This window comes from Mirounga leonina, unplaced genomic scaffold (assembly GCF_011800145.1).
Source record: "Mirounga leonina isolate KUSES-001 unplaced genomic scaffold, KU_Mleo_1.0 Mir_150, whole genome shotgun sequence".
Classification (NCBI taxonomy): Eukaryota; Metazoa; Chordata; class Mammalia; order Carnivora; family Phocidae; genus Mirounga; species Mirounga leonina.
In genome coordinates, this window is record NW_023270374.1 from 14,975,300 (window position 1) to 15,001,569 (window position 26,270).

At 41.3% G+C, this 26,270-nt stretch overlaps 1 protein-coding gene across 2 annotated transcripts in view; it reads right to left on the bottom strand.

Moving 5' to 3' along the window:
- SNAP25 (synaptosome associated protein 25) overlaps window positions 1–26,270 on the bottom strand; it is an 83,161-nt gene that overhangs the window by 26,932 nt on the left and 29,959 nt on the right. The window contains exon 2 of one of the 2 annotated variants that reach the window (XM_035005841.1): window positions 1,751–1,889. In XM_035005841.1, the coding sequence (XP_034861732.1) occupies window positions 1,751–1,822 (72 nt within the window). In that variant the 5' untranslated portion in view covers window positions 1,823–1,889. Of the gene's footprint in view, window positions 1–1,750; window positions 1,890–26,270 lie in introns of those variants that run through there. The other variant, XM_035005842.1, reaches the window with a different exon arrangement.

Genomic DNA, 26,270 nt, shown 5'->3' on the forward strand with positions numbered 1-26,270 from the left:
ATTAAAGTTGATCTTCTAAAATCAAAACCATATGAAGCTGATCTTGATATCAAAGACAAGGTAATCTGGAAAAGATAATTTTGCATGTGCAGGATGCATGAAAAATTATCTCAAATACTCAGAGGATTAATTTGGCCTCCCTGGACCAGGAATATTGAATTTTAAGCACAAACATAATTTCTCATGAATTGAGATGAATCTAACATCAAGTTTCTTATAAAGCTCCGAGAAACACAATTGGAAGTTCTTATCAATACAAATTAAGCTGTCGCCTTAGGGTGAAAAAAAATCAAGCATGTTTGAAATAACTAGCCTGTAGGAGACAGCTATAATAATTATCTTCATCCTTAGATAAGACAAAGTGAGATGGAAGGTCTGAAGTCAGCACTGGTTCCTCGGGCACATCATTGTCACTTTTTTCTCAGTTCCTTTGTAACTAACTACTAGACTCCAGCAACCAGTGTGATTTCTCAAGGCTTTGCTTTTAAGTGACAAACTTATTTTGGACAAGATCCTGAAGGAGCGGGAAGAACGTTAACTTTCCTAGAAGAGGCTGGGCTTGTTGAAATACAATGGCTGTAAGCAGTGGTATGTTGGTAAATGCTAAAATAGATGAATACAAATATGAAACAGATATGAATATACATATATGTATAGGTGTATTTAAGTTTATTATTTTCCTGATATAAGGGATGGAGAGCATAGAATTTACAGATAATAAAATACACAATGCCCTTTATAATAAATTCTATGTAGCCAACTGAGTCTCACAGAAAGCTTTTGTTAAGTTTTACTGAACTCTTGTGTCCATTGCTAAGCATGCAAAGGACAAATGTAGTTCTGACATGAATGTTGGTTGATATTTTCATTTGCATTAATGAGTAAGAGGAAAGTGAAACAATGGAGAAATGTTGGGACTTCGCTAGTTTGTCAATGATGCAAGTGACTTCTTTGCTGAAAAGAATAAAAATTTTCAACTACTAGAAGATTTTCTCCATTTTTTTGTGTTAATTAAAGAGTAATGACTAGAGACATGCCCATTTTTAAGTTTAATCTGTTATTAACATTTTCTCTACTTTCTTAAGTCTAGACAGTCAACAAAACAGTAAGTCAAACCCTGATTTGTAGTGTTTGCAGATTCCTGTGAAATAGCCTTAACCTGATTTTTAACTACAGCATAGCATCACTGAAGGTGAACTTGGGAAAAGTACAGTAACATGCTGTTACATGGTATTCCTACACTATAGATATAACACAAGTCAAGAACTTTGAGAGCATAGGTAATATGAAAATATAGGAAAAAATTAAGAAGTGATGAATTTTGAGTATTTATTGCCTTTGATTTTTAATATAATCTACTTAATTATCAATTTATATAATTCAATTTAATTAATTAATTAATTAATTAATTTATATAATTCAATTTTAATACCAGCTTGCAAGATTCTGGAAAATGTAACAATCAGCTCTCAGAATTAGGCCAGCTCCGGACACCCAAAGACATTGCTTTTCTTAGAGGATCTTGACTTCCCTAGATTTCTACTAATTGGGAGTTTAGGCTAAGACATTAGTTGTATGTAGGTTTATCAACCCATTCTTGTCTGTAGAGGTATCAGGTATATAGAAAATCAAAGTCATACTCCTCCGTTTTTAAAACTGAGATGTTAGAAGACCTTTTCCACCTGAACCTGAATAAGACAAACTACTCAGCTACCCAAATTTTGCTCCTTTTTCATGTCCCATCCCTCACCTCATCAGCCAGCTGGTCAGCCCTTCGCTGCATCTCCTCCAGCTCATTGCGCATGTCTGCGTCTTCAGCCATGGTAGTGGTGGGGGTGGGGTGGCTGGGTGCTTGGGCTAGAGGTCAGTGAAGGCTTTGGACACAGAACCTGGAAAAAGCAGATTTGAACATGTGAGAGTTTATGTAAGTGCATGTAGTATGTGCAAATAGGAGATCTAAATAGCCCACACTCTGTCTCCATGACTCAGTCATCTTCTGAAGACAGAAGCCATACTCAGACAGGGTTCAATAGAATTTTGCTGTTTCTCCAAAAGATGCATTATGAATGCATACTTGCCAGCTTTATAATGGAGACACATACCTGTCTATCTATGAAGCATTTTTTTTTTTAAAGATTTTATTTATTTATTTGACAGAGAGAGGCACAGCGAGAGAGGGAACACAAGCAGGGGGAGTGGGAGAGGGAGAAGCAGGCTTCCCGCCGAGCAGGGAGCCCGATGCGGGGCTCGATCCCAGGACCCTGAGATCATGACCTGAGCGGAAGGCAGACGCTCAAAGACTGAGCCACCCAGGCGCCCCTCTATGAAGCATTTTTAAGACACAAACCACCAAGAGTTTGGAATGATGGTGTGGAGGGATGTGGTTCTGGGTTAGTATACTTTTAACCTCACATTTATTTTCCATTTTTATTTTATTTTTAAGAGCTTTATTGAGGTATGATTGACATATAATAAATATTTGAAGTGTATAGTTTGAAAAGTTTTGACATAGGTACACACACAGGAAACCATGACCACAATTAGGAAAACATATCCATCACCCCCAAAGTTTTTTCCATGCTCTTTGTAATCCTACACACCCACTCATCCCATCTCATCTTACCCCTGTGCTGAGACAACTGCTTATCTGCTTTCTGTTACTATAAATTAGTTTGCATTTCCTAGAATTTTATATACATGGATGATACAGTATGTACTATCTGTTGTCTCTTTTTTACTTAGTATAATGATTTGGAGATTTATTATGTTGTGGCATGTATTAATAGCTTGTTCATTTTTGATGTTGAGTAGTATTCCACTACATTTAGAAGCATTTGGAATGTAGGAGCTAAGGGCAGGCCACCTCAAGATGTGCCACTTTGGCGTGCAGATTATTTCGAGCTGAAAAGAATCAAGGCCCAAGAGACTCAGGAAGAAAATTTGACCTTCCCTCTAACTGCCTACAAGAGTTTAGATAGAGGACCTCCTGCAGGAAAGGAGAAATCACCATAGATAACTACAGTATAACAAGAAGTAGGGGTGGTAAACACAGATGGATTTAGCAAGGTTTGATTATTAAAATTACTTCCTATGTCCCACTGTTTCTGTATGGCCCAGCAAACATTTGTTTACCAAACATTTACTCTTTTTTTATCTTCCTGTGAATTTTTTCCTTTCCTTTGAAGTTCCAGACTCCTACCTTCTTCTCCTTAGTTCAGAATGACATATATACCTCATTTTGCCTGACTGCCTTTGGAACTCATATCTATGTGGATTCCCCATACATATATAATTAAATTTGATTTTCTCCTGTTAATCTGTCTTATGTCAGTTTAATTCTTAGACCAACTAAAAGAATCTTGAAGGATAGAGGTAAATTTTTCCTCCCCAGCAAGGAGCTAAAGGCAGAAAATCTTTAGTCTCCTTCAGTGGTTATCAGAGGTTGTCAAGAAGGCTTATGTGAGCATGCAGTTATTTTTCCAAAAAGGGATGGATCCTTGTCCCTGAAATGTGATTGGCTCTTTCTTGGTAACACTCTTGAAATCCCATATGATGCAAATTACAAGTAGCCAGACTGAGCTCCCTCCAGAGCCAACCAGCCCTGTCCCCCTCTTCCTTTTTCCTTTCTTTCTTTCTCCTGTCTTCTCGTCTCTCCTCAAATATTTATTGAGTATTTGTAAGATGCCAGGACAGTGTTAGGCACTAAGGCTATAGTGATGAATGAGACAGGTAAATTCATTGCTGTCGCAGAGCAACAGCCTAATTAGGAAGATGGAAGTAAAATAAGGAAATTAAATTATTCAGTGTGAAATGAATTATTTGGGGTCATACCATAGCTGCCCATGGGGCACAGCAGGCCTCCCTGAAGAAGTCACGTCCCCAGGAAAGGCTATCAGAGGTAATGGGATAAAGAGCCCAAGGAAGGGTTTGAGATGATAAATATTTGATATGCTAAAACCTTCTCTGTGAGTAGCACAACTGTAGAAGGCATGGGCTCTTGCTTTGTGGCTGAGATGGTCAAGTGTGCACTGGAATTTTTCCTCCCTCTTCCATGGTAGAGCAGGGTCTTAGGGAAATGGCTGCCCAGTTGGGAATTAATTTCCAGTTCCCACTGCAAGGAGGTGGTGCATGTGGCTAGAGATGGCTTATGGGTTACAGTGGAAATGATGTGCATCCCTGCCAGGCTAAGGCATCCCTTCTATGTCCTCTCTTTCCCTCTCTGCCAAAAAAAAACAGGGCCCTAGAGGATGGCCAGGCTATGAGACAGCAAGAACTTGGGCCCCTGGCATCCCTACATGGAGGCAAGTTGACAGTTAACCACAAAGACCTGAACCTTCATATGAAATGACAGCACACTTCAACTGTACTACACTACTGAAAATGTGAACATTTTGTTTTGTTTTAGCAGTGGGTGTTACAATAACAGAAGCAGACCTAAAGAAACTTAAAATGGAATAAAAATATTGCATAGGAACACGATTTCCCAACCAAAAAACATATCAGTGTTTGTTCTATTGAAAATTGAAGATGGGAAAGGAACTTAGATTTAGGGCTTTGGAGTAATACCATGTTTAATTATTATTCTTTTTTTTCTTAAGACTTTCTTTATTTGAGAGAGAGAGCATGAAAGACAGCATGAGCAGGGGAGAGGAGCAGAGGGAGAGGGAGAAGCAGGCTCCCCACTAAGCAGGGACCCCTACATGGGGCTCGATCCCAGGACCCTGGGATCATGACCTGAACTGAAGGTAGACGCTTAACTGACTGAGCCACCTGGGTGTCCCCATGTTTAATTATTATTCTAATAATTATTGTTATTATTACTTGTATGAGAAGCATTTTTTTTTTTTGCAAAAATAAAATGAAAACTCTCCATCAAAAAAAAAATCAGGTTCGCAGAGGCAGGCCTTCAATGACATCTCCCAGGCCCGCTGCTATACTGCTTTCCCAACAGCTAAGGTTGAACTCCTCTGGGATTTTAATTTAGCATGTATTATTAGACTCTTCCACATGTATTACTTTTGTGAAGTAACTCAGAACTATTCAGGGTTCCTCAATAGGAGGAGTCCTAAAGTGAATCTTCTTTGGAGATAATAGATTTCACAGTTCTTTTATACCCAGTGGTTCTTGGGCAAAGTGACAAATGGGGAATCACAGTAAAAAAGAAGGAAAAAAACTTCAGAACTACATTCTACTTACCAGTATTTTTTAAAAAGGTAGTAAGCTTATGTTAGGCTAGTTCTATGTGCACCATTTAAAATGTTGACAGAGCATCATACCATGAGCCTGCTGACTTTTTAAAAAGATTTATTTATTTGAGAAAGAGAGAGAGAGGGAGAGAGCATGAATCGGGGGAGAGGGAGAGAGACAATCTCAAGCAGACTTCCCACTGAGTGCGGAGCCCGACACAGGGCTCAATCCCACAACCCTGAGATCATGATGTGAGCCAAAATCAAGAGTTGGATGCTTAACCAACTGAGCCACCCAGGCACCCTGAGCCTGCTAATTTTTGAACACCAATTCTGGCCACCATAATATGTACTCATGATATAGAGCTTTATATGCTTTGTGTTTCACTTAAATACATGTTTCTACTTTGTAAATTAGGGATCTAGCAAACAGAAACTGGAAGGAATTTATACTAAGCCACTTCTGAACCTTGAAATAGGCAGAAACAAAATTCCTGTGTTCTTCTGGGTTGCTGGGATCTACCCTCCAGAATAAAATGGTGCATCCATGGAAATGTGGAGTAGATCATGAGCCCTAGCTTAGTGGAGTGGACAAGAGCTTGCATAGATGGTTGACTCGGGCATTCAGTTGCTGGCTGACTCTGGGCAAGTTTATCACTGTCTCTGAGCTTCAGTTTTTTTCAACAAGGCACATAATACCAGTCTCATAGGCTTTCTGAGGGGAATATATTATAGAAAGTTCTGATCAACCTTGTTTGTAACGATGTGGGGGCTTCATATTCGGAAAGACTTGCTCATTCAGGATAAGCCTGTACCCTTTGCTAAGAGGGGAACAAATCCAGTATTTGTTAATTAGCTTTCCTTTCTAACAGCTGGGCAGGAGGCACGTTGCTGTGGTGCTGAGCACCCGCAGAAGCCTGAAACCAGGGAAACCAGCAGAGTGCCCCAGCCTGCAATCTCGAAGTAGCACCTCTCACAGGATTGCCACTTGGAGACAAATAAGAGCATCTTCTCTCCCTGTTATTTATCTTTGTATTTTGCTGCTGGGTTCCTTGGGGGAACATCTTCCTTCACTCTAAGTAAGCAACTGACCTTTCCTCCTAATAGGTTAGTTTATTAGAAGGCAGGTCCTCTGTTTTCCAACCTAGAGTATTATTGCTAGTTCTCTCTTCCAGGTCTATTTGCTGATGGTGCTTTCTCTCTTGCTCTCTCCTTGTCTCTCTGTCTCTCTGTCTCTGTCTCTGTCTCTGTCTCTGTCTCTCTCTCTCTCACACACACACACACACACACACACACACACACACACACACACACATCTCATCGGTTTCCTTGGCAATCTCCTCCCAAAGTTGCTATTTTCAGCACCTGAAAAACAGCTGTAGGGCCCCCTGGCTTCAAGCTGACGGCAGCTGACGAGGATCTGGCTGATGGGCAGTTGGTGTGAGGGCAGAGAAGCCATGTGATGGATATCTTTGTTTTCATCACTTCCATGGTCTCCCCAGGAGCTCCCACACCTTAGTGTGCTCTAAAATGTGGGGGATGTCTGATTTGGGAGGGGGGCCGATGCATCTAACAGATCTCAAATGCACAGCATTTCCAAGCTGAAAGAGCAGTGTCCACTCTCCTAAAAAGATTAGAGGGAAAGTAGGCATGGGGCATGCCTCTGGATCCTCTGTTGGGATAGGTAATGCTAGTGTTTGATAAATTCTCCCCACAAACCCCAAACCCAAGCATACTAACCTTCTAAGAGATAGCACCTGAAGAGGCATACTGATGTTGATGAACAGCAATTTGACCAGCTAAAAGGATGGTCATAGTGAAATGGCATTTATAAATTATCCAGGGGGCATAGCACATTCACTCATATTAGCACATTGAACCTCCATCCTATGTGTCGCTCGAGCTAGTGGTATGGTCCCAGCCAGCAAAGCCTGCTCAGTTAAGTGAAGAAATTAGGGAGCAGAGCCACTCCAAACTATTCCCTGGGGCTCTGCTGTAAGATAATCTCCCATTCTATTAAGGGTCCAATAGTATCCTATTAATTATCTCAAATCGCCAGTGTGTTTAGTAAAGGATCTGGCCCCTAGTAGGTGTTCAATTCATGTTAATTGATTTGTTGAGTGAATGAATGCACTGATCTTCCCCCAACCCCACCCCGCCCAACAGGTGGCATTTAATGTTCCCAAGCCAGCAGTTTTCCAGGTGTGGTCTAGGGCAGTGCTTCTAAAACTTCAGCGGGCATCAGAATCACTAGAAACCTGGTTAAAACAGACTGCTAGGTCCCACGCTCAGAGATTCTGAGTCAGCTGGTCCCAGATGGGGTCCCAGACTCTGCATTTCCAACAAGACCCAGGCGATGCTGCTGCCATTGGCCCACAGACAGCACTTCTGCATAGCTCTCATATCTGGAACAGTGTCTCCTGGAGTGTTAGTAAGTGCCACCAGGTGGGCAGGGAGTGGGGAGGTTCTGCAGTTACCCAGACTGCGGGGAGACTGTAGGCTCAACCAGGGGCTTCAGGGAATTATGGCCAAATCCAGTTCACTGCCTATTTTTGCACTGGCGGTATGCAAAGGATGATTTTATATTTTAAATGGTTAAAAAAGACTCAAAGAAGAAGCATAACTTATACATGTAAAAAGAGTATGAAATTCAAGTTCCAGGGTCTATAAACACAGTTTTATAGACATACCCCATGACCATTGGCTTCCCTGTTGTCAATGATCCTTTCAGGCTACAAAGGCAGAGTTGGGGGGTTGCAAGAGACCACTTGACTCTCAGTGCTGAAAATATTTACTCTCTGGTCCTATACAAAAAACATGTGCTGATCCCTGGGTTAAATCAAGTTAAACAAAAACCTTTAAAGCATTCCTTTTCAGTTTTTCATACCCACAAAGCATTGTACATTTCCCGTAGAAAGACACATTGTCTATATCTGTCTGAAGAAGCCCTTTCTCGTGTAATAGGTTTGTTTCCTGGACCATTTTTTAAATTTTTTATTTCTTTCTTTATTTTTTAAAGATTTATTTATTTATTTGAGAGACAGAGAGACAAAGAGAGTTTGCAGGGGCAGAGGGAGAGGGACAGAGAGTTCTAAGCAGACTCTGCACCAAGCACGGAGCCCAATGCAGGGTTCGATCCCATGATCCTGAGATCATGACCTGAGCCAAAACCAAGAGTCGGACACTTAACCAACTGTGCCACCAGGTGCCCCTGATTTTTTAATTTGACATGTAATATGAATTTGCTTTTGATTGACGATTTCTATAGAGTTTTAGGACTACAAATCAGATTTAATCCGTGTAATTCATCACAAGGTCGTGGGATGCCTGCACAGCCCTCACAGAGATTCCTAATTTCCATGACCAGCTACAGACCAAGGTTCCCAGCCCCAGCAGCAGCACTGGACTGCATTAGAGACAGAAACATCTGAGAAGCTGTTGCTGTCACTGTACATGGTACAAAGTAGGCAGGGTGCCGCTATTCCTTGATGTCAAGTATAATTTGCAAAGCTCTTCATTTTCTAATGTGGCACGCAAGTCTATTTGAGACTCACATCAGACACGGGGCAAGTACAATACAGAGACATCCCTTACTTCCTTGTCTAGGGGCTTACTTATTTTCATTCATTAGGCTAAGACTATTCTCTCCATGCAGAGTCTGGACTCAAATATGGGGTTAGGATCCAGAAGGAGAGGTGAGCATGGAAATAAGGGATGTGTGTTTTTAACAGACAAGATCAACAGAGACATGGATAGCTATTATTCTGGGGACACTCGTCATTAGCCTAAGCACCATAGGGCAGGAACATCTTGGAAAAGATGTAAGGAGAGTGTGCCCTGAGCTAACATCTATTTCTCTTCATGCTTTATCTTTTAATTAATAAAACAAATCAACAAACCCACATACATCAACATCTATTGGCTGAATCATCACAGAGCTGAAATCTACAACTTGGTGTCTTCTCACACTGCTGATCATTTGAACAAAGCCTCTTCGGGGTAATCACTCTCTCCTCCTGCAGAACCTGCCTGCTTTCTGGTGAAAATATACTTTAAAATTCAACAAAAGTTTATTGAAGACTCACTGTATTCAACCAAGCCCAAAGAAGAACAAAGGGACTTTATAAACCAAGTTGGACAGCTCTCCTTAATTATTAATAAAATCTCACTAACACGTACTGAGGGCTTACTCTTTGCTGGGCCCTGTTTTAAGTGCTTTTCATATAATAACTTACATGAACCTTCAATGCCATATGGTGTGCATACTATTACTATCCCCACTTTGCAGATTAGAAAACACGTTTAGAGGTAACTCTCTATTAACCACACAGCTAAATTTCAGATCAGGAACCTGGGTCATTTTTAAAAGCATAATTTCAAAGCATATTTATTCTCAAAGCACACTGTGTGGCTATTCTTGTTTTTTAATCAAAAACTGAAAACTATTATTTTTAGTTTCATTTACATACTGGAAAATAACATAGAGTGGCTTGACAGGTGCATCTCAGGATGCCCCAGCTTTGGATATCATTTATCATCTCTACCAATGCTTTTAACCTCCAGTTCTTTTCCCCCCCTGTTTTTTGCTTATTTTAATTCTTTTTTCCTCCTAGGATGTGACTGTGTTCTCTTTATAACTTCTTGAATTGACAAGAGATTCATTTATTTCACATTTTTCTTGTTTTTGGTACAGCATACTTAATGCTGTAAAATTGTCCTCTCTGTGTTATTGTGGCTCTATCCTAAAAATTTGGGAATATAGTATAGCCTTTGTTATTTATTTCTAAATAGCATTAAATTTCAGTTTTAATTTCCTTTATTCTCATTCTTCTGTTTTGAGTTTAATTTCAAATAACTCAAGAGTTATTTGAAAGTACGGTTTTAAAATTTAAATGATAGAAAAAAACTTTAAATAATAGAGGTTTTTTGCTTGTCATTTCTTTTTTTTTTTTTAAAGATTTTATTTATTTATTTGACAGAGAGAGACAAAGTGAGAGAGGGAACACAAGCAGGGGGAGTGGGAGAGGGAGAAGCAGGCTCCCTGCAGAGCAGGGAGCCCGATGCGGGACTCGATCCCAGGACCCTGGGATCATGACCTGAGCTGAAGGCAGTCGCTTAACCAACTGAGCCACCCAGGCGCCCTTGCTTGTCATTTCTAATTTTATTTTCATCATGGTCAGTGAGGGTGGCCCATATGATTTGGTTTTTGAAATTAGGTGAGATTTCCTTTGTACCCCAATGCGTGGTCAATTTCTGGTAATGTTTGATTTGTGTCTAAAAAGAAAGTCTAGGGGAGCCTGGGTGGCTCAGTCTGTTAAGTGTCTGATCACAGTTCCTGGGACAGAGCCCCACGTCAGACTCCCTGCTCAGTGGGAAGTCTGCTTCTCCCTCTCCCTCTAACCTCTGCTGCACCCCCTGCTTGTGCTTGCTTGCTTTCTCTCTCTGTAAAAATAAATGGATAAAATCTTTAAAAAAATAAATAAAATAAATAAAAAGAAAGTCTATTCTATCTCTGACTCTCTTGCTACCTATCTACATCAAATCAAGCTGAAAAGGCAGATCTGTTATTCAAATGCCCCGAAATCTTCAGTCAACTTGACCTATTGATTTCCATGTATTCAAGTCCCTGGTAGTACTGTAGCTTTATCAATTTCTTCTTACATTTCAGCCCATTTCTTGCTTTTTATGTTTTGCAGCTGCATTGTCACATAATAGCCCCATGATCGCTACTTCCTCATAATAAATTGTAGCTTTTATGGATATTAAATAATAGAATTGCACCCATATACCCCATTTCACTATGTGATTGATTGATTGATTGATTGATTGAAGTATAGTTGACACATAATGTTACATTAGTTTCAGGTGTACAACATAGTAATTTGGCAAGTCTGTAAGTTATACCATGCTCACCGCAAGTGTAGCTACCATCTGTCACCACACGGCATTATAATAATACCATTGACTATACTCCCTATGCTGTACCTTTCATCCCCATGACTTATTCATTCCATGATGGGAAACCTGCGTCTCATATTCCCCTCCACTATGCTATTTATGCTGCACAACTTTGGTCAAACTCAAGGGTCAGGAATAAATGTCTGAGCCTTATTCCTTTCATCTTCTAAAACAAACCCAAACAACAGCAATAACAAACCAGTATCACCCATCTAAGATGTGGGAGCTCTCATTCGGCTCATGACTCAGAATCAAACAGTGGAGCAGTCACACTGGGTTTTTGTCCTCACTCTCGAGAAGGAGCTGGTACTGGATATGTTCGGAAGCAGGATCTCTTTCCTCAACTACAATGATATGAGGATGTGATCAAGGATGGGCCTACTGCCATTACTGTTACTGGATGGAATTTCTCCTTGAAGATAATGCAACCATAAGACCCAAAGTGCCCATTCTAAGGGATTAGTGAAGTGCAGTTACTGCTGCTGAGACAAGTCCCCAAGATGCCTCAAGTGCATCAAGAGCATTATTTACTCTGAATAATCAGAATTTGACCCAGGTTCAAAGCAGCCTTTCTCAAATAAGAAAAATCAGCTGCATTTATTTCAACATTCTATGTCATTATAACTCTTGTAATAATCATCATCATTTACTGAGAACTTGCTATGTGCTAGGAACTTTATATAAAGCTAGGGGGGTTATATAGGAACCCCCAAACCTTTGCTACTCCAACTGTGGTCCCCAGACCAGCAGCATGTGCTTCATCTGGGAGCTTGTTAGAAATGCAGAATCGTAGGGGCACCTGGGTGACTCAGTTGGTTAAGTGTCTGCCTTCACCTCAGGTCATGATCCTGGGGTCCTGGGATTGAGCCCCGCATCGGGCTCCCTGCTCAGTGGGGAGTCTGCTTCTCCTTCTCCCTCTGCCCCTGCCCCACTCCCCACTTGCACGCTCTCTCTCAAATAAATAAATAAAATTTTAAAAAAAGAAATGCAGAATCCTAGCCTCCACCCCAGACCTCCTGAATGAGATCACCTACTGAACAAGGTCATCAAGCATCAGAAGTTTGAGAAGTGCTGCCCCAAACCATGTTATCTCCATATGAAGCAAGAAAAGATGAAGTACAAGTTGACTCAATAACCAGCCAAGATCAGAAGGTCAGTGGGAGAGGCTGAGAGTCCCCACTGGGCAAGCCAGACTCTGGGCCTGTCTGCACTTCCGCTATTGCACCAAATGCCATGATCCACTTTGCCCCATTCTACACGACCTGCAGACTTTTAGCAGCATTTGCTTCCCAGCAGATGGAAAGCTCCATGGGCCATGGGTTCCATGTCCCACGACAGTGTCCTGTACTGGAAGGATGGACACACTGGCTAATTTCCATGAGACAGTCTTTCATTCAGAGAACAAAGGGAAGATGCTTATCAGAAAAAGCACACGGAGACTTTCCTTCTCCAAATAACAAAGTCCAGGAAGGCTAAGACTCGTTTAAGATGATTAGAGCTGGATAGTTCTGATAAACGCTTCCTCTGGAAATGATAATAATTAAGTTACGTGTCTTAATGCCAAACTAAGGATCAGAGCAAATCGTAATTTTTAGCAAGGTAGCAAGGTTCTGTTTGTATTTCTGTTGTTAAAAATGGCCAGTTCTTAAATCTGCTATGTTTGTGGTTGTATAAGTTCTTCAAAGTGTGGACTGGACTTGGCTCCCTGTTCTTCTACATTGGATATTCTTGTGCAGGAAATTCAACTTCCTCCTCTCTTCATAGTGGGCACTACTGGTTTTAACAAATTGCTTAGCTGAATTAAAAAAATATATCTTTCTTTTTTTTAAAGATTTTATTTATTTGACAGAGAGGGTGAGGGAGAGAGCGAGTGCGTACAAGCAGGGGGAGCAGCAGAGGGAGAGGGAGAAGCAGGCTCTCCGCTGAACAGGGAGCCCGACGCGGGGCTCAAACCCAGGACCCAGGGATCATGACCTGAGCCGAAGGCAGACACTTAACCGATTGAGCCACCAGGTGCCCCCAAATATATCTTTCAAATATGAAGAAGAAGTGGTTCATGAATAAATGGATTTACCACCTTCATTCCATTTTATGCCCATGATCTGGCTCACTGATAAGTCACAGTGCTCATGACAGCACTTCTTCATAGCATGGTCTAAGGTTTCCTTGCATCTAAACCTTTTTGGTTGCTTGTAAAAATGCAGACTGCCAGTCATACCACCTACGGAAGGAGACTGATGAAGGTGGGGCTAGAATTTGCATTTTCTACCACAACAGGTCCTTCTTATGCCCCTAGAATGGGAGGATTCATGTACCGCTTCCCATAGCACTGAAGGGCTTTGCAAGTATCCAACGGGAAACTCTGATGATCCTATGATAAAACCATCTAGAAATGCAAATATGTGGCTATTGTGATCTGAGAAAAGGCAGCCTCCTTTTCTCCCCACCAAGTTCTTCTCAATATTTGATGGCACAGAATGGGCTAGGTTAAACACTATGAATGCATTCTTTACAGGAAAGTTTGCCTTAAGAACCATCTCATGTGAAAAGATCTTTCACCCAGTTCACAGATATGTCACTGTTTCCCCAGTCTCTCTGGGGGAAGCCACTGACCACCGTTACAGCCCAGTGCCTTTCAAGCTCGGCTTCCTTATTTTCCAAACCATTGCACTCCACCCCATTCCTACATGGGATTCCGTGTCTGTACATCTAGACAGATAAACAAATACAGTCCTGATCTGGTTTCTTTTTAAAAGAAAAGTCTGACTTCCCTGATGAGCCCCTTCTGTGGGCTATGCTGGGCATAATGACAGTATGGCAGATAGGTGGCTTCAGTTCGGTTTTTGTTTTTTAGGGTCCTGGTCTGGGACCCTAAAGCAGCCGGCTTCCATGCAGCCAGCTTTTGGCATCTCTTAATTGCAAAAGGACTGCCAGCCACAACCAACACTGATTATGCCTAAATCTCTCGTTTTCAAAAGTTCCAATGTTTCCTTTGTTTTGCAAATGCAACCAAATGGGTATTTAGCATTGAGGTTTGTATTATGCCACAGTTCCTGATTGTTTACTTGGGAGCCAAGCACAGAGGACTCACTGACCGGGAGAGAGGGATGGACAGAATGGGACTTCATCTCATTTACCCTGATCCTAGTCAAAGCAAACCATAGAAATCGGTTCAGCCATTTAACCAATGTTTACTGAGCGCTAGCCACGTTCAGCATGCAGCTGGAGTGGAATGGCCACCTCTAAGGGTTGGCTCCAGGAGCCCCAGCTAGAAGCCTTTTGCTTCCAGGTCTCTTCCTTCATCTTGCCTAGGAGGAAACTGATGAAGATGTTTGTATTCCAAGGAACCTGGCTGGTTCCTGGGAGAACAGTGATATCTATGCAGGACTAAACAGATAAAATCCAAGACCAAGCACAAAGACCTTCATTCTAATCAAAACAAACCATCTCTGTGCCTGGAGGACCAAATCAACAGCTGTTAGCTGCTAAATGTTCCTGTTCAGACAGTCCTGCCTTCAGTAATGGATGTTGGTGCTCTTTTCAGCCCCCTGGGATCTCCCTCACTTGTTCCATATGGGCATCCCCTAGTTTTGGCATATTTCACTCCTGACTCCCTCCTGGGACCCTTTTTGTAAGACCCCCCCCCCTAAGGATCCTTCACCTGATCCACTGAGAGCTGTAAGTGCCTGGGTCTTGCCAGGGCAAGCCCATAGCTGGTGACCCACGGGCACAGCAGAACAGAAGCTCAGCTGTTTTTGCCTTAAGGTGAGATATGAGGTAAAATGGACCATCCAAAGGTCTCTTGCGGTCCTGCCACATCTAAAAGCTCTCCTGCACTTACTCCACTCCCTGCTTCCTCTCCATCTTGCTGTCTTGCTTCCTCCTTTCCTTTCTTGTTTTTCCTGGTGGCACTTCCTTAATTAATCGTTGCACACACATCCTTGTCTAAGGGTCTGCTTCTGAGGAACCCAGCCTAAGACAACTTCCATCGGCTTGGGAGTTATATTTCATGAAGTATGGATGATTGTAGACCAGGTACTGAAAGGAATGAACACATCATTGCATCAGGAAAGGGGCAGGGGCAGCGGGAGAACAGAAACTGCCTGTATTCCCAGTCATGCCAAAATATGGTAAGTCCCGGCTAGACTTACTTGGATGTGAAGACTCCACAACCAAAACATCACAGAGTGGCTAGAACTTGAGGGTTACTGGAGCATCATCATCACAGGAGGAAAGAAAGCTTGGAGAGGTAGAGTAGTTTGTTGGCGGTCACATCATCATCATCTGGAACCCAAATCTTTTAACTCCCAATCTAGGGCTCATCTTAGGGTACCACTGAAACCTCAAACTTCAGAAAACTTGGAAGGGGGATGCCTGGATGGCTCAGTCGGTTAAGTGTCTGCCTTCAGCTCAGATCATGATCCCAGCATCCTGGGATAGAGTCCCGCATTGGGCTCCTTGCTTAGCAAGGAGCCTGCTTCTCCCTCTGCCCACCTCTCCCCCTGCTTGTGTGCTCTCTCTCTCTCTGTCTGACAAATAAATAAATAAAATCTTAAGAAAAAAAAAACTTGGAAGGAAGGGACTAGTCTTGTCTGGGCTCATTGAAGGTCTTCAGAACGTATAAAAATACTACAACTATTGCCCATGTGGCCTGTGCTCTTTTCCTCCTGTTAAGTTGAGGCAATTGCTCTTTTTATCTGCCATCATATCATCTTTCTACAACAAAACCAAAACTGTAGTTTCTTCTAGCTTAGATCTCTTCTAGTGGTACTGATCTTGGTACAGAATGTTTTCTCTACTGAATTAAAAGGAGACATATGAGCTATATGGGGTTTCTCAAAGAATCAGTAGTATTTGTGTTGCTAAACTAACTGAATGTTGTCATTTTCCTTCTGGAGACATAAACAGTTTGACAGAAGAATGATGTTGATTACCATGATCTGTTTTCCTAGGAAAGGTACTCATGGTGAAGATACCCAAAGCCAGGTCCTCCACATCTAGACCTGTTAACCCATGTGAATAATTTGCTCAAAACCCTAGGCCTCCTGTGTTTTCTTCACAATTAAAGCATAAATGCACACCAGATTATTAACTTAATCCTTTTTAAAAATTGGTTTTAATGGACTCATGTTTCAAACTTAACCTTATTCTAAGTAATAATACCTATACAACCAGAAGTTTTAATTGTGTTATGTTTTCCAAATAAACACTGAAAATAGATACACAACTATTCAAATTTTGAAAAACAAACTTTATCAGACCTTTTGGAAACCATCGTGTGTGTGTGTGTGTGTGTGTGAGAGAGAGAGAGAGAGAGAGAGAGAGAGAGATACTTGGGAGTTTATTGCTTTACAAATGTGGGGAAGGGCCATCCACCAATATTCTTGCCTACATTTGCACATGTCTGACCTACATAGAGAGAACAAAGATAGGCAAAAGAATCTTGGCAAACAGGGGTTCTGAGTTTGAGCAAAATCTAGGGTGTGGTGGCCAGGGCATAGTAGTGGAACATAGTAGTGTGTGTGTGTGTGTGTGTGTGTGTGTGTGTGTAGTTGGTCTGGATCTATGCTATTGGCTTAAAGTTTAAATGTGGCCCTTTATTCTCTTTTGATTAAGCATTCTCTTGCTCACTGGCTCTCCCACCTGGAAAGCTTGTTAAAGCTGAGATTGCTGATGTAGTAAATGATTCCATATGGTGTCTGATAATTTGCCCTTCTAAGAAATTCTCAGGTGGTACCACTGTGAAAGTACAGGGAACACACTTTAAGAACCATTGCTCTTACCTGATCTGACTGTAAGGTCACCTGAATCCTGTTACTAGAATATCCTTGAATCCTCCTGGATAAGCCTTTTATGCAAGGTGCTTACTGGAGTGCCCAAAGAAGGCTGGGGCATTGTGTTGGTAGAACAGGTTGTCCAACTAGGATTGTGTCTTCCTTCTAATAATATGCGCATGGAGGGAAGAATTCATCCCAAGGCTTGTTTTCCTTGAACATAATACCTAGTCTCAAAGTCATGGGAGAGGAGACCTACAAATGTCACCTACTCTACCTACTAAAGGCTGCAGATATCTATTAAGTAACTACTGACAAATGCCAAATTGGCAGAGATCAATTTACTGCAGACTCTAAGGAACAAAAAACATCAGCACTGGGAAAAAGTTACAGGAGAATAGAGTTTGTTTCAATAAAGAATACTGAAGAGATCTGTCCAAAGTCTAGGTTGGAAGCCTTCAATAAAGTGAATTCCTGCTTCTTGGAAATATGCGAGGAAAGCTTAGTGGCCAATGGTGGTGAAGATTCAGTTAAGAGAAGGGACACTGGATTCCCTTGCAAACCTGAGGTCACTGGCTCTATGAAAGAAGTTAAGGTGTAGTTATGGTGTTGATGCCACAAGCATGGATCCCCACATAAGAGTGGGTTCTTTGGGGCACCTGGGTGGCTTAGTTGGTTAAGCGACTGCCTTCGGCTCAAGTCATGATCCTGGGGTCCTGGGATCGAGTCCTGCATTGGGCTCCCCCTGCTCTGCGGGGAGCCTGCTTCTCCCTCTGCCTCTGCCTGCCACTCCCCCTGTTTGTGTGCGCTCTCTCTCTCTCTCTCTGTCAAATAAATAAATAAATAAAATATTAAAAAAAAAAAGAGTGGGTTCTTTGTAGCCAGGGGAATTGGGATTTGCTGATTAGTCAGAGCAAAATCCTTTAACATGACTCTCAGTAACTACTTCTTCCATAGGCAGTCACGGATGTGAGAACTTAGATGGACCTAATTCTACCCTCTTGATCCTTTTGGGAAAGGTTTGCCATGCAGGAAAGGACACCATCTGCTTCTCGGTATTAAAGGATCCACTGTGGTTGTAAACAACGAAGACAATCTCTAAGTGGACAAATTCCAGGGTGGAGCTGACTCACTTGCAAAGTGGCTTCATGGAGAGGAGAGGACCAAAAAATGCCAACCTAATGATTATTTCCCAGATTAATCTGACAATATCATATCCAAGAATATAGGCATTTGCCCTGGACTTTATCACTTTTACCTTTGATGGAGATAATTATTATTAGTTTTTTTGCCTTAGATAACAGTTCTGCTATGTCTCCGCAGGAAGCAACCAGGACCTACAAATATACTCCCACTCCAAAAAAACTCATCATGCACCAACCTAATAAGTGGTTAAGCTAAAAGACTCATGGAAAATTATTTGCTCTAAAAATGAATTCACAGCAGGGTTTCTTTAAAATAGCAAAGCTCCTGGCTTGAGTCCTAGCATGTTACAGACTGTTAAGTACTTGCCAGAAAGAATGGGACCAAAAAGTAAAAAAAAGTCCAACCAAAGCGTCAGGAGTCCCAGCTGATATCAGAAGAGCTCCAATTGATGATAAAGTGTCTCTGAAGTGATTGTGTAAGTCACTGGGAACAGAAGACTGATTTATAAAATTAGATTTACCCAAATCTCCAGTTGCTTAAGATAAGTAACTAATGCTACTGTAACTACCCCAGTATATAAATTTGGCTTCCTCAGTTACTCTGTTTGGCACTCACTATCATTAATATGGAGTGGATTTAAGAAGCACTTTGGACTAGACCTTGTGGGCAGAGGAGGGTCTGGGGATTTTTTTTTTTTTTTTCATGAACCGAGAATATCAGAGGGAAGGAAGCTTTCTGTGGTCAAATGATAGGATTATCATGCTGGATAAATCTCTACTCAGTGAGTGTCCCATGTTCACTTCTATCATTTAATGTGTGTTTGATTATTGCTAGTTTCAAGATATAATTTCAACAAGTTAAAAACACAGTTCTCATAAAAATATAGAGTGAGTATGTGTCAAAGATTTACTTAACTCATTAATGAGGGAACTAATATGATGATAAATTTGATTCAAGGACAATTCATACATAATAGTGCTGGAATGAGATTGTTAAATTAGATACAAAGTTAGTTAACATCTTCTAGGGCAATAAAACTAACTTTTATCTTTTCTACCAGACAGAATCATTTAAATTTTTATCACACAAAAATCTTCAAGTTAAGGAACATGTAACTTCACAGAGTATGGAGCCTGATCAAAAGTTAATAGTAGGGGCGCCTGGGTGGCTCAGTTGGTTAAGCGACTGCCTTCGGCTCAGGTCATGATCCTGGAGTCCCGGGATCGAGTCCCGCATCCGGCTCCCTGCTCGGCGGGGGGTCTGCTTCTCCCTCTGCCCCTCCCCCCTCTCATGTGCTCTCTCTCTCATTCTCTCTGTCTCAAATAAATAAATAAAATCTTTAAAAATAAATAAATAAATAAATAAAATTTAAAAAAAAGTGTTAAAAAAAAGTTAATAGTAAGTTAAACAAAGAGAGTTACATAATCTGTAAGTGGGTCCCTTAGGCCTTATTTCTTAGTTTAGGATAATTTTTCCTGATAATAGAAATGGGTGAGTTGTTCCTTAGGCATGATGCCATTATATTTGGTAGCAGCCACCAGATGAACTTTCTGCTTTGGAAGGCTGAGTGGTTATTCATGCTCTCTCCCAGGGCACTTAGTAAAGAATCTTAAACATCCTATGCCCAAGTTTCTCAAATCTGGTGGGGGAGGGGTGGGGCACATTAAAATCTCTTGAGGAGCTTAAAAAACTCCAGATGCCCAGCCAACACCCAAGACCAATTCAATGAGAATCTCTGAGAATGGGTCACAGGCAGCAGTGTATTTTAAAGCTCTTCTGGTGATTCTTCTCTTTCTTCTTCTTTTTTTAATGTTTACTTAACTTTATTTTTTTAAATTAACATATAATGTATTATTTGTTTCAGGGGTACAGGTCTGCGATTCATCAGTCTTATATAATACCCAGTGCTCATTACAACACATACCCTCCCCAATGCCCATCACCCCATTCCCCCCACCCCCACCCCTCCAGCAACCCTCAGTTTTTTTCCTAAGATTAAGAGTCTCTTACGTTCTTCTGGTGATTTTTTTTTTTTAAGATTTTATTTATTTATTTGTCAGAGAGAGAGAGACAGAACACAAGCAGGGGGAGAGGCAGGCAGAGGGAGAAGCAGGGTCCCTGCCGAGCAAGGAGCCCAATGTGGGACTCGATCCCAGGACGCCGGGATCATGACCTGAGCCGAAGGCAGCCGCCCAACTGACTGAGCCACCCAGGCATCCCTCTTCTGGTGATTCTAATATACACCAAGACTAAGACCCACTGTACTACTTAGAATCAATATGTATGTGTACATGTGTATACACAAATTTATTTTAAAATAGGATCATACTAACATACAATTTATACTGTTTTTAAATTAGTAATTATATTTTGAAAATTTTCATAAATCATTAAACATTGCTCAAATGCCACTCTATTTTATTTATTTTTCAAATGCCATTTTAAAAGGCTATATTGTGTTCCATCGTATTACAATTTATTTGGCTATCTCTTATTCTTGGACGTTTAATGGAATATTTTCTTTTCTGTCTCTCTCTTTTCTTTTTTTGCCATTATAAATTAAACTTCTATGAACATATTTATATAAAAACTTTATCTACATCTTGGATTATTTCCTTACAATGGACTTCTGGGAGTGGATTTATAGGTCAAAGAAAATAACTGTTTAAAGACATCTGAGACATATCACCAAAATGCTTTCTACAAAGGCTTATTAATGTATACTTTTAAACTGATGATTTCCTCATTATTTATTCAGAAAAATTTGCATATTCCAAGAACAGTTAAAAATTCATTTTTAAAAGTATTTCTCAATGGACATTTTTAAGTTTAATTTAATTCAGCTAAAATTTATTTTAGTGTGTATATGGAAAGAGTTAAAGCCCCAATTTGATATTTTCTCCAAACTGCTCCTTTTCTCAATGTCATTTGTGGGATAATTCATTCTTTCTCCATTAGTTTATGTAACATAACATATGTAGGTTAGTACTCTTAACTACAGAGAACAAACTGATGGTTACTAGAGGGTAGGTGCATGGGAGAATGGGGGAAATAGGTGAAGGGGATTAAGAGTACACTTATCACGATGAGCACTGAGTAATGTACAGAATTGTTGAATCACTATCTTGTACACCTGAAACTAACACTCTATGTTAACTATACTGAAATTAAAATTTTAAGAAATATGTAGGTTGGTTAACTGTACTTTGTAACAGTGGATAGACTCACAGATGCATATGAAAAAGACTGACACTAGTAACAAACTATTTTGAATATATTCTTGTCTCAATTTTAACCATTATTATTTCTTAGAGTGATCTAGTTGTGGTTTAAACTCTCACTCCCTTACAGAACTTTTAGGTGTTGAAAAACAACTTGAAAGCTCATCCTCTCTAAAATGGCTTTAATCTGTCTGCAAGCAGCTTGTCGCTTTGCCAGTAAGAGACCTGCCTAAATCCATCTGTTCTACTTTAAATATTCTCCCTCTGTAAATTGGTTATACCCTTGCATTGGCTCTGAAGAGAGGTTTTTCTATGTGATGTCCCAGATTGATGTATTACCAATTCTGAATTGAATGGGATCCATTTTTATGTATTTTTGTTTGTATTTATTTATTTTTAAATATTATTTCTATAAGCATGATAGTCTCATTGTCCTATGCTTAGTAGCCCCATTGAAAATCAATAAATGAAGCCCAAAGTCATCGAAGATTACACAAAGGAAAAGAAAGCCAGGATTAATGCTCAAGAAAGCAGAAACATTCTCAATGAATTCAGGACACAAATCTCCTCCCTCACCCACAAAAGTCCTCTGGTAGATTGTAGGAAAGGTAGACTTGTCGCCTAAGTTTTTTAATGAGTGTACTTCATCAGCTATTGCTCTTTTTTAGCTTTGTTGTGCCTGAGAAAACTTTATTGTGCCTCTCCTACTGCCAGGCATTATACAGACCACTAGTAATTGCGTATTACAAAAAGGAACAGCTGACTTCAGTAAATTTCCACCCACAAGCCTCTGAAGGCAGAGGAAGGGGTGTGTGTGTTGCTGTTCCAGAAACTGGGAAGAGCTTACACTGACCCATTCACCCTCACCCACCCAGTCTGTCTTCATCAAGAAATTATTTGCTCTTGGGACACCTGGGTGGCTCAGTCAGTTTAGTGTCTGTCTTCGGCTCAGATCATGATCCAGTTCCTGGGATTGAGCCCCTGCAATGGGCTCTCCCTGCTCAGCAAGGAGTCCACTTCTCCCTCTGCCTCTGCTCCCCCTGCTTGTGCTCTGTGTGTGTGTGTCAAATAAATAAATAAAATATTAAAAAAAAAGAAAAGAAATTATTTGCTCTTTGGAAGAATACAAAGCCAGATGGTGGACAAGAATTAAGGGTGTCATCTGTGGCCAGGGGAGCAGGCATCGCTTGCTGGCCTTTTAAGTGATCAAACTTTGAAGTGCTTTCCAGCCCCAGAGTCCATGTCAGACCATCTTGACTTTTGGAAATCTGGCAGGTTGGCGGCTATGGTCATTACACTCATGCAAGGGCCCACTGGGACTCCATAACCTGACCAACTCGAATAGCAAACCTTCAGGTCTTTCTCTTATCAAAGGCCCGGCTATGGGGCTGCCCTGACACCTTCCCGGGAAGGGATCCCTCGATGTCACTTCAAGCACCTTTGGCTAGCAGGTGGGCTGTGCTTCAGAGTTCTGAGGTGCCTCGGCAACCTTTTTACTTCAAGTGAAAAAACAGAAGCCTCAGACCCCCTGTTGTGGCTGAGCTGAAGGACAAAGCTGAGGGAACTTTCCTGAGGTCAGTGAGGCACAGAGCAGGCTGATCTTTTTCAGGAGAAGTTCCTGAGGTTCTGAGACTGCCCAGAGCATGGGAACATCTTCTAGCAAGGCAGGCCTGATTAGCCCACTCCTTGCCTTGGGAACATGAGTGTTTTCTTTGGAGGATTCTGAATGGCTGCTTTCCCCTACCCACTGCAAGCCCCATGCCTTCCTTTCCTGCTTTCCCTCCAGCCCTCAGAGTGTTTACAGAGCAAGCAGCTTAGGATGGGGCCAACAGCTCAAAGCAAGCCCTAGCTTTGTAGAAACTTCCACAAGTCCTTGCAAAGACACTTCTCTACCGGCAGTGAGAGTAAGGGGAGAAGGTGGTCCTGGGCTGGCTTCTTCAAGGAGTCAACCCTGAGCCAAGAATCTGTGCCTAAGAAGTTTACTAGGGAAGCCCCCCGCTGCTGCCCTAGGAAACCAGAGAGGGAGTGGAGGAAGTAAACCTAGGAAGGGACAGAAGCCAAGCAAGATGAGGTCATCTATGGGGAGATCTGATGTGTAAAACGCACCTTAGAGTATGTCCCACCTCATGGCCAAGGTGCTGGGCTTTTGGAGTTATTGGTGAAAGTCACTGAATGGGGCAGGGGGACGAAAACTCCCAGGCATTTCTGGAATTCTGTAAGGATGAGGCAATCCTCTATGGGGTTATACACAGGCAATCCTTTGCATGGGGAGTTATAGGTTGCCTTTAGCAGCAAAACCTGCAGAAGCTGTGCAGTGGGGTGGTAAGAAGGATCCAAGGTGATCTTATGGGGGGGCTACAATGTCCACTGTTGGAACCCTCTGGGGATAGATCTTGCAGCTCTGGGCTGAGCAGTACCACAGAACTAGAGAGAAACTATCCTGCCAAAAGCAGGTGGTAAGCCATCTGTGGGCTCTGTGGGAACAACAGGGCACATCCTGCTTAGGGAACCTTGCCAGTCAGCAGGGTGGAAGGCCTGGCCAGGTCACCCTGAAACCTGCCTGGCCAGCCCCTTTGTGGATGTCAACACCTTTTTTCTAGTCCCAGGGTGTGAGTGATATGTAGATCACAGAAGGCTTTTGTGTCATTAGACTGTGTATGCTGCTGCCAGACAACCCCAAATACACCTTTGGAGTTGTTATTGAATGACATCCCAAAGAGGAATTGCCCTGCATATAAAAATTACATTTCAACCCTCACCACTCTGAGAGGTTCAACAACACTCCTCGGTCTTGCTTAGTATCCAGGACCCATGGCTACTCAGCCACTCATCCAAAGGCCCTAATAATAGGGAATGATCACTGAGTGCTTCGTGTCTGCCAAGCCCTCTTTAGATATTTGGATGTGAAAACTCAGTGTGAAAGTCCCAGTAACTCTGTGTGAGATGGGTGCCTTTACTGTTTCCATTTTAGAGATAGGAAACCAAGGCACAGAGGGGTTAAGTAGATGGCCTAGGGTTCCACACAGCTAGTGGATGGCAGAGTTGGGATTTGAACCCAGAGAGCCTGAATCCAGAGTCTTTGCCATTGACCACTGAGTTACAGTACGGTGAACATACAGCCCTAACCTAAGTGCTTATGAATAGATTCTGGATGTGAAGAAGCTAGAATTCCATCAGGATTCAGTTCAAGTCCTGGTGAGTGAATTCCACTTCAAAAGTTAGATCCTACTTTGACCCTCGTTTACTCTTCCTATAGTGTAATTGGTGAGAAATGAGAGATAAGGGAAAGGGAATGGACCTGGTCAAGGTCATGCAGTTCTTAGCATCCATAGAGCCTCATTCTTGGTCTACAGTCTTTCTATCTGCCATATTGTCTCATTCAGACTCTTCATTGAGCTACCTCCTTCCTTGGAAACAATAACTAAGAAGTCCTTAATGTAATATATACCAGGTGCTTTGCTAAGTACTCCACATGTGTCATTTTATTTAATCCTAGTTATATGTCTATGACATGGCCATGTATTATTATCTTCATTTTTTTCAGATGGAAAAATCTGAGCCTTATGCCGGTTTAAATATTTTACCCAAGGTTATACAATTAGCAAGTAACCAAAACCTAAATCACTTTTATTATAGAATCAATTGCTTTAATTAGTGTCAAGAATTATCCAAAACTTGGAAATAAAGCAAAAGGATGATAGCATCTTTTTATACCATACTGAGACATTGTCTAACAGACTCACCCAAGGATCATCTATTTTCCTAAGGGAATGAGCTTTTGTTTTGCTTACTATTTTTTTCTCACTTTTAATTGCTTTATTGGGATAGAATTAATGTACAATAAATGCACATATTTAAAGCCTATAATGTGATACATTTTGTCATATGTACATTGCCCTGAAACCATCACCATAATCAAGGGAATAAATAAATCTATTGCTCCCAAAAGTTTTTACTATTTGCTCTTAATGGGAAACCAGACTATCAAGTTGGATGTTACTTTACAAAAGACTGGGCAAATGACTTTCATCCAGTCGAGATGCAAATGATTTCTCTTTGGTAGAAAAGATAATCCCAAGTATTACAGTTTTATTGCCCTATAGGACATTAATCAGTCTCATACTTAGCTGAGAAATTTATTTTAACATGCCTTTCCTGACTGTCTATATAAATCTTTGTTCCTCAAATGCTCTGTGAATGGACTTTACAGCCTCCTGGTACATTAATGATGTGAATGAACCTTTGACATATACTCACTATACGTTGGTAGGAGGGCCTTGTTTTAATTCAGGAAATTGTATTTTGCCACTACTGAGTTTGCGTGTGTGTATCTCAAAATGAGTTGATGTATTCCTGTGTCCATAGGCCCTTCCAGACAGCAAATCAGGGCACATATTGTCTTATCCACCTAATGATGGTAGAGCTCTAGATGGTTCTAGAAGATCATGGCTGCCATGTTAGAAAGCAAGTTTGCAATTCTCACTCATTCTTATTTGGTATATACTGGTGGGGTGACTTGGCAAACACAGTGTCCACAGAATTCGTGCCTTGAGTCTCTCCGAGTTCCTGTTCTTTCCATTCCACCAGATTTGAGATTTCTTTTTCTGTAGCTACACAAATATCTAAAATTTCCATAAATTTGCTTTCTAGGAGACAGTTATCACAGACAGACAGGATTTGGGGGGCCTGCAATCCACGTAGCTAGAACCTCAGGGGAATGTGAAGAAAATAGAAGATTTCATGAATAACAAAATGTTAAGATGAAAGCCACCAGAAAAGGTTAGTCTGCTTTAATCACAAGTGCAAACACTGCTCCCCTTCAAATAGATTTATGTGTTGCTTTTCGGAGGTAGCAGCAGGTTTGTTTAACATTTTCTAAGGAGTCAGATCTCATGCTTATTAATCATTTGCTCCCTCAGGAGCAAAACTGATGGAAATGCTTACCTATTTAACTTTGACTGTAATCCTCCAAACCCCTGTCATTT